The sequence below is a fragment of the Ursus americanus genome, chromosome 33 (assembly GCF_024610735.1).
Source record: "Ursus americanus isolate L20-20 chromosome 33, mUrsAme1.1.p, whole genome shotgun sequence".
NCBI classification, from domain to species: Eukaryota; Metazoa; Chordata; class Mammalia; order Carnivora; family Ursidae; genus Ursus; species Ursus americanus.
In genome coordinates this window covers 11,266,297-11,284,108 of record NC_142159.1, presented here as the reverse complement: position 1 = coordinate 11,284,108, position 17,812 = coordinate 11,266,297, and the positions used below count along the sequence as shown (strand labels likewise).

Sequence of the window (17,812 nt, the reverse complement as noted above, 5' to 3'; positions counted from 1 at the left end):
TTGATTTTTTTCAAGCAGTTGAAAATAGAGCTCACAGGTGTACAAAAAGAATGGGTCAGCTTTGGCCCATGGGCCATAATTCGCCCACCCCTATCCTAGAGGGCCGAGACCCTCTTTGTCTACTCCTCTGCTGTATCCCCAGCGGCCACAACAGTGCCTGGCACATAGCTGGCACCCGATGAGTATCTACTGATGGCCAACTGCTTCCTCTTCTGCCCTCCAACTCCAATTCCTTTTCTATCCTTTCCAACCAATAGCAGCAAGCTTCTGCCTCACCCCCAGGCTCCAGGGCAGTAGAGGAGCCCCCTGGCCAATTCTCCAGCACTCCTGGGACCGTCCCACCAGCACGCTCCTGTTCCTCCTCTTCCTTTCTGATTCTGGGCCTCATTCTTCTTCTTCTTCTTCTTCTTCTTCTTCTTCTTCTTCTTCTTCTTTTTTTTTAAAGATTATATTTATTTATTTGACAGAGAGAGAGACAGCCAGCGAGAGAAGGAACACAAGCAGGGGGAGTGGAAAAGGAAGAAGCAGGCTCCCAGCGGAGGAGCCCGATATGGGGCTCGATCCCACACCCTGGGCTGAAGGCAGACGCTTAATGACTGAGCCACCCAGGCATCCCTCTGGCCTCATTCTTTACCAACCTCATGATCACAGTCACGGGAGGGCCTTTAAACCGAAGCCTCTTCTCACATTTTCATCTCACGCCAATGGAGAACCCATCCAGTGAACTCTCTAAGTCCCAGCCTCCTGCCCTCCACTCCTTTGCAGGGGAAAGCATTAAGGGGAAAGGGAGAAGGGCTATGGGTGTTACTTGCCATTTCTCTTGAGCACCTACTGTGTGCCAGGCACCACACAGACATTTTACTGCCCAGTCTAACTTAATGCAATCACCCCTAGTTTAGAGATGCAGAAACACGTTAACTACGTGCTCCGAGTCACATAGCTAGGAGGAGGCAGAGCCTGGGTTAGAGCCCAGGCTGGTGTGGTCCCATTCATAAGCATGTTTGAGGGCTTGCCATATGCCAGATGTATCTAGGGATACAGCAGGAAACAAAACAGCCAAGGCCTGCCTCGTGGAACCTTATTCTACTGGGAGAAACAAACAACAGCAAACATATAAACAGGCAGTATGATTGCTGGTGGAGAGGCGAGCCGTGAAAACAGGATAACGGAGGTGATGCCATTGATGGGGAGCTATTTTAGATAGGGCCAGTTCTCTCCGAAGAGGTGACATTTGAGCAGAGGTGTGAATGAAGTGAGGGAGCCAACTTGGAGAGCCGGAGAAAGAACAACGCTCCACGTGGAGGGGACGGCAGGAGCGAAAGCCTGGGGTGGGAGCTACCTGGCCTGTCAGTGAGCAGGAAGGATGCCTGGGGGCAGGAAGGCAGTGAATGAATGGTAGGAGAGGCGATGCCCCAGGCAGCAGGGAGCCAGGTCCTGTGGGGTTTTGCAGGCCCAGCAAAATCTGTGGATTTTGTTTGAAATGTGGTGGAGGAGTCACAGGAGTGTTTCAAGCAAGGGAGTGACGCCACCCCGATCTCCCAGACCTAGATGGAGCAGACGAGAGACTCCACCCCTCACCTGTTCACCACTCCCCACTGTCTGCACCCTGTGTACCCCTGTGCTCCCCTTCTGGGCTGAGTGACGTCATTAAGAGCACTGGCTTTGAGTCTGAGAGAACTGGGTTCTCAGCCCAGCTGCAATACTTACCAGCTGTCTGACCATGGGCAATCCTGTCCCTTTATGAGCCTCAGTTTTCTCATCTGAAAAATGGGGACACTGGTTTCTATCTCATGGTGGTGTTGGGATGATTTGATGAGCTCTTGTTTGTAAACAGCTCCTAGCAGGCCATATTGTACTCTCTCAATAGCCCCTCATAGTTGGTGATTATTATTTAAATACTTAGCCAAGCTCTGGCCTTTTGTAATCACTTGTTAAAGAAGACTGCCATTACGATTATCCCTCTCGTTGTGTTCCACCTGCTGCCAGGAGACACGTGTGCCAAGACCCTCCTCTACTGAAAGGCTAAGAAAGAATAATGACAGACCCTCTCCCTGAGTCAATGCCCTCTGCTCTTGAACATTATAGCAAGCACGTGCCCAAGCTGCATTAGAGAGACCCAAAACCAGCCCTCTGCCCCATCCATTCAGCCTCCCTGCTCCATGTCAGAAAAGTCTCTTCACCAGGATACAAAATAATAACCTCACTTGTGTCCAGCAAAGCCCTTTCATGAGTCATTCATTTAACAAACACCTCAAGTGACCGCCCAGAACAGCCTGTTCTAACCCCATTATTATTATTATTATTAGCTAGCATTTATCCACTACTCAGAGTGTAGCATTTCACAGCATAGGGTTAGACTGCCTGGGTCTGAGTCCTGGATTTACCACTTCATACCTAGATGATGCTGGAATATCACTAAGCCTCTTTGAGCACCTCCTATGTGCCAGGCAGTGTGTCAGATGCCAGGAAGACAATGAGGAGCCAAAACGCGACCCCGGCCCTCTCAGAGTTTACTGTCCAATTGAAGAGCTAGGTGTTAATAGAATAATCACATAAACACACGGAAAGGTAGCACTGTGAGAAGTACCCATTGCTATGAGTGTGTATAACAGGGAGGTAGACAAAGATGTCCTGTAGAAGTGACTGTGGAGATAAACTGGTTTGAGGAAGAGGGGAGACAGTTTCAAGTACGAGGAGCAGCATATTCAAAGGCCCTGTGGCAGGAGAACTGAAGGAAAGTCAGTGTGGTTGGAGTCTAGGTGGAAATGGGGAAAATCGTGAGCTGCTGCTAGAGCAGATCACTGCTGCGTAGGGGATGGTTTGGTCTCCATAGCTCTCTGGTGAGTGACTGCTGTCACTACAACACTGATAGGCAAGCTGACCTACCCAAGCTGCCCAGGCCGGGCCCGGGTGTCCTCTGGGCTTCCTTTTTCCAGCACAATCCACCACTGCCTTTCCAATACCTTTGGGAGAGGGGACATAGGAAGTGAAACGTACTCATAGGAAAGCACAATCATTACTCAGTCCTTAAGTGGAGATGCTGCACTTGATAGGGAATCCTTCCCTGTAAAAAGGGAAAGAGGACCAGGGGCCCCAGGAAAGGGGCAGACTGAAGACAAAATTGCTCCTGCTTTCTCCTCACTTCCTCCACTCCTGCCCATCTACCCCATCTCCCTCACCCAGTCTTTTGTCCTCCTGTCCTGGGCTCTCTTCCTGTCTCACTTCACTCCAGCTTGTCGTCAGATATTTGGCACCTGTGTGCCATCTCTTCTATATCCCAAGTAGGATCATTAGATTTAGCAAATCAAAATACACGATGCCCAGTTAAATTTGAATTTAAGATAAACGGCAATAGCTTTTTACGTAAGTCCACATATTACAATGCTAGCCCTGAGCAGGAGGGGTCGGGGCATTGCAAACTGGTTCCAGGCAACTGAACTGGCTGATACTGACCCTGATGTTAATAACGGTTGCCACCTCTGGTCCGAGCTGCCTCTGGTTTAGCCCCCACCCTTTCTCATCAGGGAGGAGGAGAGTGAGTGAACAAGAGAACAAAGTCTGGGCCCACACTGCCAGAGTTGTCTCTCAGCTCTACCATTTTCCAAGCTGTGTAACCTCAGAGAGACCCAGAGAATGGGATGCTTCATTTCTGGTCCTCAGTTTCCTCACCTGTTCACTGGAGATAGTAACAGTACCTACCTCATCATGTTGTGAGGATTAAATGAGTTTATACAGGTAAGGTGCTTAGAACAGTGCCCGGTCCATATAAGTACTGGGTGTGTGTTGGCTGTAATTATTTATGGAATCACACCAGATTGAACATAAACCCCGTGAAAGCAGGGGCTTGGTTTTGTTCATTGCTCTATCCTCAGCATCTAGAAGAAGTCCTGGTATACAACATATGCTCAGGAAGAGCGCCTGGCATGGAATATAAAGGTATAAATGTTTACCGAATTAAAACGAATGTAGGTGAGGCACCTGCATGGCTCAGTCATTAAGCGTCTGCCTTCAGCTCAGGGTGTGATCCCAGAGTCCTGGGATCGAGCCCCGCATCGGGCTCCCTGCTCCACCGGAAAGCCTGCTTCTTCCTCTCCCACTCCCCCTGCTCGTGTTCCCTCTCTCGCTGGCTGTCTCTCTGTCAAATAAATAAATAAAATCTTTAAAAATAAATCAATAAATAAAAAATAAAATGAATGTAGGGGCACCCACGTGGCTCAGTTGGTTGGACGGCTGATTCTTGATTTTGGCTCTGGTCGTGGTCCTCCGGGTCCTGGGATTGAGCCCTGAGTCGGGGTCTGCGCTTGGCAGGGAGTCTGCTTGGGGATTTTCACCTTCTCCCTCTGCCGCCCCTACTTTCTCTCAAATAAATAATTTTTTTTAAAAAAGATTTTATTTATTTATCTGAGAGAGAGAGAGAGAGAGAGAATGGAAGGGAGATAGAGAGCACGAGCAGGTAAACTCCTTGCTGAGCAGGGAGCCCAATGTGGGACTCGATCCCAGGACCCTGGGATCACCTGGGATCATGACCTGGGCTGAAGGCAGACGCTTAACCGACTGAGCCACCCCGGTACCTCTCGAATAAATAAATCTTTTTAAAAAAATAAAATAAAATGAATGTTGTGCTCAGTATATACCTGAAAGATTTGGATTACAATTCTTTCACGGATAAGGAAACTGTGGTTTAGAGATACAAAGTGAGTTAGTTTTCCAATGTTAAGGATGTAATAGAGCTGGGATTCATATCAAGATTTGTTGGGTTCTGGAACACCTGGCTGGCTCAATCCATAAAGCATGCAAGACTTGATTTCAGGGTTGTGAGTTTGAGTCCCATGCTGTGCATAAAGCCTGCTTCAAAAAAAATTTATTGGGGGGGGCGCCTGGGTGGCTCAGTGGGCTAAGCATCATACGCTTGATTTGGCTCAGGTCATGATCTCAGGGTTGTGGGATCCAGCCCTGAGTAGGGTTCTGAGCTATGTAGTGAGTCTTCTTGAGTCTCTCTCCCTCTGCCCCCCCCCATAAGTAAATAAATAAATAAGTCTTTAAAAAATTTTGTTGTTGGGTTCCAGTCTTTTCCACTGAAAACTCAATTCACTTGCTACCTTAGGAAAGTTGTGGAATAAGGGTAGCATCTGGATTTAGGAGAAATCTTCATACACTTTGATTTCTTAAAAGTCCTAATCTGTTCTTGACCAGCTGTGTAACCTTGGGTAAATCATCTCATCCTTGTGAGGCTGTTTTATGATTTATAAACTAGGTGGTGGTGGGAATTCAAAGAAGTCACAAGTCAATGGAGCTGGTTCACAGAAGATTTTTGATAAACAATCCTCTCCATCCTCCTGCCTTAAGATTTATTTATTTATTTGTTTGTTTGTTTGTTTGTTTGTTTTAGGGAGTGGGGGAGGGGCAGAGGGAGGAGGGGAGAGAGTCTTACCAGAGGCAGGGCTCAATCCACAACCCTGAGATCACAACCTGAGCCAAAACCAAGAGTCCCATGCTTAACCCCCTGCGCCATCCGGGCATCCCAACCATCCCCCTGCCTTATAACAGCTTTGCAAGTAACTGTCCATTCTTCCCCACTCATGATCCAATCTCACCACAGCTGGACCCCTAACACCTCATTAGATGGAGACTGAATCTCTCGAAAAGGAACCCTTTTCCCTGGCCTTTTACTCCACGTGCAGCCCAAGAATTCCTCAACCCTGGGAGTCTGGGCCCGGTCCTCCTCCGAGGGGGCACAAACACAAATCAACCCAGGGCTGGGCTTGAGGTTGGAGAGATTCTGGGGAGACATGGCTAGAAAGGGGTCCCCTCAACGACAGATTACCAAAAAAATGTGCATTAAGAAATCACTCTGGGGGCGCTGTGGGTACTGATGGTGGCAGCGGAAGAATAGGAACCTACCTGGAGCTGGGGCACTAAGATCGCGGGGGAGCTCCAGGGCCTCGGGAGGTGAGGGCCTGAGGGGAGTGGAGCCCAGGTTCTTTTCAAACCTCCGCCTGGGTCAGGCCCGGGACTTTCGGGGTGAGCGCGTGTGTGAGAGGGAAAGGGAGAGGCGGGTGGATGAGGGCTAGGGGAACAGGGGCTTCCCTCCCGCAGGAGGAAGAAGGAATATCTGGGGCGTGATTCCACCCGAGCAGATGAGGGGAAAGCGATGACCCCGGGGTGGTCCGCGCGGGTAGGACAAGGTTTGGGAAGGAGGAGTCGGGAAGGCCTCTTCTAAGCGGAGCAGAGCACCGGGCAGGGGCTCGCGGCGGAGGCGGGGCCAGCAGTCCCGCGCGCCGGGGGCGGGGGTCCGCTCCGGGAAAGCCGCGCCGCGGGGGCTGGGGCGGGGCTTCGACGGTCCCGCCCCTCGCTCAGGTAGCCAATGGGCGCGGCGGCGCCGGGTGACGGAGGGAGCCGAAGTGCGAGTGCCGCGGCGGCAGCGGCGGCGGACGGCCCAGCCCGAGCGCGGGGGTCTCGCTGGGGGACGCGGGGACGAGGGGGCGCGGGGGCGCAAAGCCGGGGACCCCGGGACCCGGGAGGCGGCGCGGCCCGGGCAGCCAGAGGAGCGCGGGCGGCCCGGCGGCGGCGCGATGCCGCTCGCCCAGCTCAAGGAGCCCTGGCCGCTCATGGAGCTGGTGCCGCTGGACCCGGAGGTGAGTGAGCGGGGCGGGGGACGGGCGCCGGCGGCCAGCGAGCCTGGGTCCCCACGGGGGCGGGGCGGCTCGCGGCGCCGCTGCAGCCTGCTGGGCTTCCTCGAGGGCGCGAGTGCACTCCGATCTCCTGCCCTTCTTCGGCTCCACCCCCCCATGCTCCGGGTGTGTGTGTGTGCTCGAGGGACCGTTCCGCCAAGCGCCCAGAACCCCCTTAGTCCGGAGAGGGGGATCCCGCGGGGCCCTGAGATCTGGCTCCCTTCACCCCACACACCTAGGACCTGTACCAGGAGCTGTCGGAGCCTCCTCTATCAGCACGGATGGGCAGGGCTGAGGTGCCAGATGTCTGGGATTCTACAAGAGACGAGGGTCATGGGAACCCCAGGTCTCCTTGATGTCTCCCAGCGCTCTACTCCGAGAGCCCTCCGCTTCTCCGCTGCTGACCCTAGCAGGGTTACCCCTCTTGACCCTTGGCAGTTGTGGAATATGGGGTGACACCACCAGTCTAGAGCTGAAACTCTTGGTTTTCTTTGCCCCAAGGCTAGGGTCAGACGACACTTGTGTCCCCTACCCCAGGCTGTGGAGAAGACCGTGGGGGAAAGCCCTTAGACTTTATGAAGATTATTCCCGGAGACTGGGAGGACCTTGGTGCCTTCCTTCTTTCTTGTGAGCCCTCCCATAGGAAGGGCTGGGCCCCTGGGGCATTTGGCCTCTGTCACCTAACCTCTCCCAGAAGCAGCTCCTGCCCTCCTCTGAGGATTCTGTGGTGCCAAGCCCTAGGATGCAGAAGGCCAGCTGTTCCTGTGCACTTTGACCCCCAGGGTCAAGGTCAAGGCTCTAAACCAGCAGATTAAGAAAACTTTCCCCTCAGCCTCAATCTGGGAAGGAGGCAGATGAAACTCCATTTCCAGAGGGTATGGGGGGGGTGTGTATACTGGGAGGGTGTGAAGACCTCAGTGAGCCCCGGAGCCAAGGTGATTTTCTCCTGGCTTTGGTCCCTAGCCCCTGCCTAGTTCCCCTCCTCTGCCTCCTCTTACCTGGGGTAACCACCAAGTACTCTGCCTCTCAGGGCCACAGGTTTGATTAGAGTGAGGACCCCGGGTCCCCAGCACCCAGGGTGTGCTACCCCTTTAAAGGGATGGTCAGAGCTGACACTGGCTATTGGAGGGTGGGCGCGGCAGGATTAGGTAACCAGCCTGAAGGTGCAATTTGGACTAAATTGCTCTGGGATCCCTGCCATGGGGTTTTTACAGGCCCTGCACGACTCTCGGAGGTTCTCTCGCTGACTCACCCTCTGAGGTGAGGAGCACTGCCCTCTGCAGTGCCCCCTCCCCGGAGGCCTGGGGCATAAGGGCCTGGTTGGGGGGGCGCTCAGACGTGGATTCCTTTGCCCTGGCATGCCCCTGTGACTTAGGCCTCCCTAGAGGAAGGTAGGCTGGGAAGGACTTAACCCAGGGACTTACCTTGGGTTATACTCGTAGGAAGGGCAGACACCCAGGAGCTTGATTCCCAGCGCAGGGCACTACTTCCTGCTTCCCTTTGAGGAATCCTGGGCCAGGGGACCAGGTTTAAACAGGAAACTCACTCAGTTTTGAGTACAGCTGCATGGGGGTTCTGTGAGAGGTGAAGACTAGTTTATTTCCTAGGATTGGGGGCATCGTGATTTCTCAGAGCTTCAGCTTGGAAACACTGTGTGACCCTCAGCCGGTCCTTAGCCTCCCTGCACCTCTGTTCCTCCAGTGGCCAGCACTGGGTCCTTGCTTCGTGCTTCCTGGGCCTGAGAGGTGCAGAGCCCTGGGCACTGCTGCCTATTCTCCCCCTCCTCCACTCCGTGGAAGTGCCAGGCGACTGGGTGTTATTGTTTGGGTAATAGGAGCCATGGGGCAGCCAGGGTGCCGGTTGGGCCATTCTCACTGGAGAACAGGGCCTTGCTGTTCTTAGCCCAGGTGATATGTAAGCGATACAGTAGCCTGCCCTGCAGGTACAGCACAGCCCCCGGCTCCTGGCCAGGAAGGAGGCAGGCAAGGGGCTGGGGGGGGGGGGGCATTTGGCAGAGGCCTGGGACCTGGACGGCTCTGCCCTCCTCATGCTGCCGAAAATGGGCTGCTGGGAGGCAGGGCCCGGCCCAGGTGGCGGTGTGGGTGAGGATTCTGCCTGGGCCTTCCCTGGCCCCGCTGAAAGCAGGAACCTTCTCCATGTGCCCAGCCCCGCTGTGTACAGTGTGCCACCGACCCTGCTTCACCTTAAAATAATTCTCAAAACAGCTTCTCAAAGTAGGGATTATTGGGGTGCCTGGCTGGCTCAGTCAGTAGAGCATGCGACTCTTGATCTTAGGGTTGTGAGTTCAAGCCCCATGTTAGGTGAGGAGCCTCTTTTTAAAAAAGGGGGGTTATTACCCCCCATTTTTGTATGTAACAGCTGAACTTAGGAGAACTGGCCTATGAATTAATGTCAGAGACAGGATGCGAGTCCAGATCTCTGTCTTCCAACAAGTTGGGGGGGGGCGGGGCTCAAGGATGGGGAAGGGCTGGGATCAAACTGGCCCAGGTGGAAGGTACTCCAGGAGAGGCTCCGGATGTTGGCAGACTCTCCTTGTCCCACAGGGCCTCTGTCCAGCCTTTTCGGAGGGCCGGTGGTGCCAGCCAGCTCTGGCACCTGGCCCCCAGCCTCCAGCAGCGTGCAGGGCTGCCAGTGCTGGGCTCTGAACCCAGCTCCTGGGGCTGCTTCCTGCCCGTGGGGCACGTGCTGTCTTTGTCCATCTGCTGCCTGGCTTCTCCAGACGCTGCCCTGAGTTCCACTTCTCAAGAGAGAGCTGCTTGGGAGGGAAGGAACAATGCGTTTTGGAATCCATCTCTGACCTCTGGGGAGGGGACACAGTGGTCTGGGGGCCCTAGGCAGCTGTCCTAGGAGCAGTGCTCTCTGAAGAAGAGTGGGAAGAGTAGGAGAGGCCAGAGGGCCCTTCCTATACCAGACTTTTTAGACAAGGTCTTTGACTCAGGATTCTGCAAGGTCAGCATCATTGTTCCCTTCCATTCATTCATTCATTCATTCAGCAAATATTTATTGAGTACTTATCATGTGACAAGTACTGTGCCAAGCAACAGTGCAGCTGTGAACAAGACAGACCTGGCCTTGACACAGATGAGAAAACTGAGGGACAGAGAAGTGATGTGACAGACCCAAGGACAGAGCGGGTGGCCGGCAGAGCTGGGGTCAGCCACCATGTCTTTGTGGCTGCAGAGCGGTTCTTTCCACCTGCCTGTGCAGCAATCAGGCCAGATGAGCACATGGACCCTGTCTTCCCAGGACCTTGGCTCTGAGGGGGATGCTTGCCTGTGGTCTCTGCACTCCTAGTCCTTTCTCCAGGGCTGCCCATCCCCTTCTAGAAACATCGTGCATCAGCTCTTACATGAGGATTGTACCCAGGCCAGAGACCCTGGGACCAGAGGCAGCCAAATAGGGCCTGTGGGGTCCCCTGAATCATCCAGCTACTGCTCAGTCGGCCTACACCTCTGGGCGCATCCGAGGCCTCCTCCCCTCCCTCACTGGGGATTGAGGCTTGTAGCCATGTGACTTTGGGTTATGGCCCCATGCCCATCACCTGCTAGCTGAGGGACCTCAGGTAAGTCCCTTAACTCTGAGCCTTGTCTGACAAATAGGAGTACGAGAAGCTGCTCTGGTCTTCTCGCTCTTTCTGCTGAGCTGAGCTTTCATGTGACCGACTGTGTGCCGGACCCTGAGCTGGGTGCCAGGGAAATGATGATGGACAAGCTGTGGCTTCTTTCTGAGTTAACCTGCGGTTTGCTTGGTGCTCTCGGGGCCCTGAGGAGGGAGGAAAGGACTTGAGGCTTTGTGAACAGAGGAGAGGACATTGGAGGTGAGTCCTGAAAGAAGGCCAGGTCTTTACCAAAGTGATAAGGCAGGAAAGGTTTTCTTGGTGGAAGGAGCCACCATACAGATGCTGGGATATGAAGCAAGCTGGTCTGCTCAGGGTCCCAGGTCATTCGGTTCAGCTCAAGAATAGGACCCAGTAATCATAATGGCTGTTGTTTGTGGGCCAGTTATGTGCCAGGGGTAGATATTTATAGGCAGTATTTTATTTGCTCCTTGTAGCCATCCAATGAGATACATTACTTTCAACTCCATTTCACAGATGAGGAAACTGAAGCGCTGAGAAATGAAGTAACCTCAGGGTCATGCAGTGGTAGAAGCTAGAATTTGAACCCAGAAGGTCGGGTTCTAGAACCCGCATGCTTAGTCACCTGTGTTGGGCAGTTGGAGATGACGGCCTTGGATGCCATGCCAAGGGGCTGGGACTTTATTCTGCAGGCAGTGGGAAGTCATGGAACGGTTTGGGGCCTGGTCCATAGAAGGTTCTCCGTAAGGAGTGCGTGAGCGAGAGAGGTGATTGCTCAATGCAAGGATCCCAGTTGAGCTTGAGGCCGGATGGGGGTTTGGCATGGGGAGGGCGGGGGGCGGGGCTGGTATGCATGTAGGCCGTTGTGCCCATCTGTGGGAATTATAGCCTGAGTCTAGAATGCTGGGTGAACTCAAGATATGAATGCATTGTGGCCCCCACTCCCTACTCCCCGGCGCTGATCAGCCCAGCCCTCCCCCCAGGTCGCTGAGAGATGACAGCATGTATGTGCATGTGCCTGTGGAGGGGCCTGTGGAACAGCGGCCCCTGGGGAGGATTAGGGGCATTAAGGGGGCTCAGGGGGCAGGATGTTCTTCGAGCAGCAGGGAGGAGCTGCTCCAGGGGCAGGGAGGTTATGTAATGGGCAGAACACAGCTGTGCCTGCTTCTGCCAGGCAAAGCCACTGCCCTGTGGACACAGCCCCTGGCTGCAAAGCCCTGACCTGCCCTAGGCTGGGTCTCGCTGACAGTAGGAGCCCCCGTCTCCCTCAGTGCACTCTTGCTGCGCCAGGAGGGGTGGGGACAGCTCTTCCTTGCTTCCCAAGGCCTGGTTACTCACCTCATATCACACAGGAAAGGGATGGGCTGGCTTTGGTATATCCCTGAGGGCGAAGTCTAGGGGCTGGGAAAAGCAGCCCTGCCTAGAAATGGGCCCCAGTGGCTGCCTCTCTCCAGGTAGTTCCCCTGATGAGGTGTGGGCTCCTCTTCAGCAGACCTTTTTTGAGCGTTTCCTGGGTGTCAGAGACCGGATTTTGAATCCCCACTTATCAGTCGTGTGACCTTAGGTGCCATCGCTATGCTCCTCTGAGCCTCAGTTTCTTCATCTAACAAATGGGGACAGGGCCTACCTCCCAGGTCAGGAGGATTTACTGGTGCCACAGGTGTGAGGCTCCAAGCCCAGTGCCTGGCATGTGGCAGGGGCTCGGAAGAGAGCAGCTGTTAGCACCAAGTCCTAATCTCTGTCTTCCCCCTGTATTAGGAAGGCAGGCCTGTGTGTACATAGTCCCTGTCTTGTGGCCAGTGGTGCAGGGAAGGGATGCAGGGGCACAGTGTGGCAGCAGTGATTCTGCCTGGCAGGGGAGGAGTCCCAGAATGGGGCAGGAACAGGGCAGCCATCTCCAGGCTGGACACTTGCGCAGACTTGGCCTCCTTGCATCCCTGCAGCAATTCTGGGAGGTGGGTGTAACTATCCCCATGTTACAGATCAGGAGACTGAGGTCTCTTTGCAGTTGATTCGTTGGCGCAGACTCACAGTTTGTCTCCAGCAGAGCTGGGAGCCATGCATGCCCTTTCCTTCTCCCTGGGAGGAGGTGACATTTGAGCTCAGTCTTCAAAGATGAGGGGTTTGCTAGGCAGAGAGCATGAGGGAGGGAGGAGTGGGAAATGCTGGAGAGGGGCTGTTGGAGGAGGGCTTGATACCTGTGCCCCCACAGTGAAAGTGGAGGTAGAGGGCCCTCGCCTACATAGCCTCCCTAGCTGTCCGGGGCAGCCACACGGGGTGGGGTTGGGGGGGCGTTCTGGTAGGGTCTGTTTTTGCTCTGTCCCACCCCGGTAAGTTCCGATAATATTCCCCCATCTCCCTTCTCTTTTCCAGAATGGACAGGCTTCAGGGGAAGAAGCTGGACTTCAGCCGTCCAAGGTGAGGACCAAGGCAAGCACCCAGAGCAAGGGACCGTTTGCATGGCTGTGGAGGAGGAGGGAGGCCCACCTAACTCAGCCTTCCTCTCTGGTCCCACCAAATCCTCGAGGCGACCCGGGCACAGAGATCACTTGCTCCAACTTTCCCCTCGCTCCCTCCCTCCCTCTCTCTCTTTCTTTCTTTTTAAGATTTTATTTATTTTTTAAAGATTTTATTTATTTATTTGAGAGAGAGAGAGAGAGCTTGAGCGCCCAAGCGGAGGGAGGGGCAGAGGGAGAGGGAGAAGCCGACTCCTGCTAAGCGCAGAGCACAGGATATGGGGCTTGATCACAGGACCCTGAGATCACAACCTGAGCCAAAGTCAGCCACTTAACCGACTGAGCCATCCAGGCACCCCTAAAGATTTTCTTAAGTAATCTCACACCCAACGTGGGGCTTGAACTTATATCCCTGAGATCAAGAGTCACACTGGCCGACTGAGCCAGCCAAGTGCCCCTCACCCTTCCGATTTCTTAGGCGAGGGGACTGCGGCGGAGACAGGGTCAGGAGCAGAATCCAGGCTAGCACTCTGGCTCCTCCTCACCCAGGCGGCTTCCTTGATTTATTTCCTTATGGCAGCTGGGCTGGCTGTAAGGAAAGGGCTGGAGGCACCGGTGACGGGAGAGGCTCAGGGGTCAGCTGGGTGTGACGAGGGCCTGGAGTCTTCTGGGTATGTGGTGCTGGTACATGAAGGGAGGGCACCTGGTGACCCCCCCCAAGTCTAACCAGGGCCCAGTGCCTGGCATGTGGCACACTGGCCGTTTCTCTGGGTTCCCACCTCCCAGCCCTGGGCTGGTTCCTTCCGCCCTACTGTCTTTGCTTCCCCTGGGCGCCTCCCTTTAGCCCTTCAGTCCCTGTTGCTGGTTTTGTGTGTGGACAGAAGCACCAGGGCTGGGTGACAGTTGTGTGACCTTGGGTGGGTCCTTTGTTCCTTCTGGGCCTGGGCTTTCTCTTCTGCTGGGAAAGACCACACCCAGTTTTCAGGAGCTGTGAGGGCCCAGAGCCGCTGGCTACGGGGTGGGGGTGGGGGGTGGGGGCTTGGGAAGCTGCCTAGGAAGGACGGAGCGTGGGTTCTGACCTGCGTTCAGGTCCTGGCTCTACCCTCACTATTTGAGGGTGGTATTTGGTCAGAGGTGTTCTCCCTTCTGAGTCTCCCATTCCTGATCTGTAAGTTGGGGACGACGGTGCCTATGTCACAGGAGCGATGGGAAGGACGGATGAGCTAGTGACTGCCGGGCGCGTAGGACTTCAGCTCCGGCAGCCCAGGTACCCCAGGTATTGCTCCGCTTCACTTCCTTCCAGTGGCCACACCCTCTAGACCTGGGTCGGCCTGGGCACCACACTTGCCATAAGCTCGACCTTTGAAATAGACCTAGGGCTGGTCCCCATGTTTGCCTTGTCTCAGCCTCCTAAGATAAGGGAGCTGAGCTGCCTGGGGTGGGGCAAGGTGAGATAAGTAGGCTCCCACCCCTCCTCTGATGGGGACTGTGGCCACCTTGGCCAACAGAGGCCAGACCAAGTGATACAGACTCTGGGTTCCTTGGTTTGTCTGGGCCCCTTGTCTGGAGAATCTCCGTCCACAAAGTAGCTGCCTCTAGTTGCCTTGGAACAAAACGAAGGGATTCGAGGAAGAACCAGGATGTTCAGATCTTGGGGTTCAAGTTCTGGGGGTTACAGGGGAGCTTGCAGCTTTGGGGGCAGGTGGTAAGCTACCTCAGGAGCTACAGGGGCTTGTTGGGAGAGGGTAGGAGCTTATATTTGATCTCAAGCCTATGACCCCTGCTCTCGAGCAGAAGACCCCGGGATGGGAAGAGAGACAAGGCTGGAGATAGGCGGGCAAGGAGAGCCTTGGATGCCACATTAAGGAAGAGAAAGAGCTTAACCCATACCGAGCCCCACACCGGGCGCTTTGCATTTAGTTTTCACCACACCCCTGATGTAGAGATTGTTACTATCCCCATTTTACAGATGAGAAAATTGAGGCCCAGGGTCACATAGCTGGTGAGCAATGGAGTCAGGTCTTGCTTGACCACAGGGCCCATACTTCTCCCAGCCCAGAGAATACTGCGTGCTGAAGAGGGGGAGTATGGGGTCCCTGGGACCCCAGGTTCCACCATTTCTAGACACCTGCCCATCTGTCTTTTCTGTGGCATCCCCAGTGCCTACTTCTGGGCTCAGCGCACCAGGGGGCGCTCAGCCTGTGGTCAGGACCTCATCACTTGGTGCGGTGGAATGAGCTGGGAGCAGGCCAGTTTCTCCTTCGCTTATCAGACTTTTGGGTCCCCGTGCTGTGGCGCTGGGGGACCCTAAAACGAAGTCAGTACCCCTAGCCTCAGGTTGCTCTCAGGCTTGAGGAGAGGGTGGAGACAGGCAAGCTGTGTGGTGGTGGGTGTTGTGATGGCGGAGAGCGTGACTGTGGGCACAGAGAATCTCCATTCTGTGCCAGGCCCCATACTGGGCAGAGAGGCGGTGCCGGGCCACCTTGCCAGGTGCCCACATTTCTGCCGGTGAGGTGGTAAGATGAGCACGTCCTGGGGAACCAGCCAGGGGCATCTGCTCTCCGGGCTGAGCGTGCACCAGATGGATGGTTACTGCTCTGCGTGGCAGAGGAGGAAGCATCGCGGCGGGCTGGAGGGCGCCAGGCACCTTCCCTGCAGAACTGGCATTTGGCTGCGCCTCCAAAGGCAGGGTTTGGCAGCCCCAGAGAGAAGTGGGCCTTCCAGGTGGAGAAGAGGCAAAGAGGGGCCCTTGGGAGTCAGGCTTTCTGAGTTCGGAATCCTGGCCCTTTGTTATTTGCTGTAGAACCTTGGGCGGTACTTTGCTCTTCTGGGGTTCAGATGCTTTTCCTGTACAAGAGGAATAGGGTCCACCCCTCAGGGCCGCCCAGAGGAGGGAACGTGATATGTATAAGTTAAACAGTCCCACAAAGTTTGTTGTTTTGTTTTGTTTTTTTAGATTTTATTTTTAATTAATCTCTACACCCAGAGTGGAGCTCGAACTCACAACCCTGAGACCAAGAGTCGCCTGCCCCACTGACTGAGCCAGCCAGGTGTACCCAAAGTTTAGTGGTTTTTTTGTTTTGTTTTTGTTTTTAAAGATTTTATTTATTTATTCGACAGAGATAGAGACAGCCAGTGAGAGAGGGAACACAAGCAGGGGGAGTGGGAGAGGAAGAAGCAGGCTCATAGTGGAGGAGCCTGATGTGGGGCTCGATCCCGGAACGCCGAGATCACGCCCTGAGCCGAAGGCAGACGCTTAACCACTGTGCCACCCAGGCGCCCCCAAAGTTTAGTGTTTAATGCTTGCTTATTTTATTCATTTTGGGCTAAAAGGGGGATTTGGGTTTTAGCAGCCATGGTATGGACAGCAGTCCAGGGCAAGAGCTCCCCGGATCCCGTCGGCACCCCGGCACGCCTGGTGTCCTCAGGCAGACTGGGGCTCCATTCACCCTCCCTCCCTCCGCGAGGGTGGACCGGGCACCCCCGGCCCCCACCCCTGGCTATCTCCGGAGCTGGACCCCTTTGAAGCGCCTGCAGGTCTATTTTGAGAGCTGAGCGTCTCCCCCCTCCCCTCCTCTCTTCCTGTTTATGAAACCCTGATCCATCCCGGATCCCTCATGCTCCCCTGGCTGGAGCACAAGCAGGATGTGACTGTGGACTTCGGGGAGCCTTGGAAGCCTCAGGTGTTGGGGGGAACTTCCCTTGGACTGGCCAGGCTAGGCTAGCCCACCCTCCCAGGCCCTGGGACCATGTGGCTGGGCTGTGTCCCCTCAGCCGGCCCAGAGGAGACCGCAGCAGTAAGACTGCCCGCCCCATCCAGGGAGAAGTCCTGTTTACAGCATTCCGTTGTCTCTGTGGCCGCTGTACTCGTAGCAAGAGCCTTCCCAGGGTGGAATATTTAGTTTTAACCTCTGTTTTACAGAGGGGGAAACTGAGGCTCAGACAGGGAGGGAAATTTGCCTGGGAGCACTCAGCTAGTGAGTGGACAGTTCTTAACTTTCTACCCTGCGCTCCTGGTCTCAGCCTCCTCTTCGTGCGGTCTCTCTGCATAGAGTGTCTTTGTTTTCTTCCTTTCTGCCTGGCCAGCTCCTGTTCATCGTCACGGTTTAGCTGGACGGCACCCTCTCTGGAAGATCTTTTGGGACCTCACCCCCGGCAGGTAGTTACTGCCTCGGGGCACCCGTAATGCTCGACTGTAGGATTGTAGCCGGTTGTGTTTTGTATTTTCGGGAGCTGCCTGAGAACAAGGCCTGAGTTTTACATGTGCGCCTCCTAGTGTCAGGCTCGTGGCTTGGGGACGGAGCCTGGGCCGCTAGCTGTGCCGGATGTCCAAAGGGGAAACAGGCTCGCAGGGAGGGCGATAATGAAACGCTTGAGTGTGGGCTTTGGAAGCAAACCCTCTTGGATTTTGCCCTTAGCTGCCCCCCTTTCTAGCCATGTAGCCTTGGGCAAGTCACTTTCTCTCCGAGTCTCTGAAATGGGATGATATTGTCATCTCTCAAAGTTGAGACACAGGGCCTGGCAGAAGCCACACCAGCAGAGGTCGAAGGAAAGAACGGCCTTGTGCAATACATGCTCCATTTAGAAGGGGCACAGTTCTCATTGTCACTCATGCCAGCCCTGGCCTAGTGCGGCAGGGACACCTGGGAACTGTGGACCTCTCCTCTCCTCACCTGCCCAGGGGCACGCTGGGAGACAGATCAGGAGCGATCTGTCCCACCGGAGGGGCAGGCCTGGGGGGCCCCCGCATATGCTGCCAGCCGGGGAGGGGGCTGTTGGTGTCCGTTACCGCCGGGATCGCAGCTGGGTTTGGGCTGCAGCTGGTGGAGGGAGGCCCTGGGGTAGGGACCCTAGAGACCAGGGATCAGGCTGGGGGGCTCTAGGCTTCTCTCCCAGCTGCCTTGTGGGAGGAAGTAAGTTAAGAGGAAGTATCTGGGGGGGGGGGGGGATGGGGCAGGGACCAAGGGATGTGGTCTGATGCCTGTGCTCCCCCACTCTTGCCACCAGAGGCCTCACAGCCCCAGCACAGACCCTCCAGCGAAAGCAGTTCTGAGACCGGTTCCTTCCTGTTGCCCCTTCCTGTACCC

The 17,812-nt window shown here is 55.1% G+C and overlaps 1 protein-coding gene across 1 annotated transcript in view; it reads left to right on the top strand.

Moving 5' to 3' along the window:
* Positions 1-6,483: 6,483 nt before the first annotated feature.
* The window catches only part of RPS6KA1 (ribosomal protein S6 kinase A1), a 39,486-nt gene continuing 28,157 nt past the window's right edge, over positions 6,484-17,812 (top strand). Inside the window, exons 1-2 of the mRNA XM_045782383.2 lie at positions 6,484-6,635; positions 12,643-12,687. Coding sequence (XP_045638339.1) covers positions 6,573-6,635; positions 12,643-12,687 — 108 coding nt within the window. The 5' untranslated portion in view covers positions 6,484-6,572. The remainder of the gene's footprint in view (positions 6,636-12,642; positions 12,688-17,812) is intronic.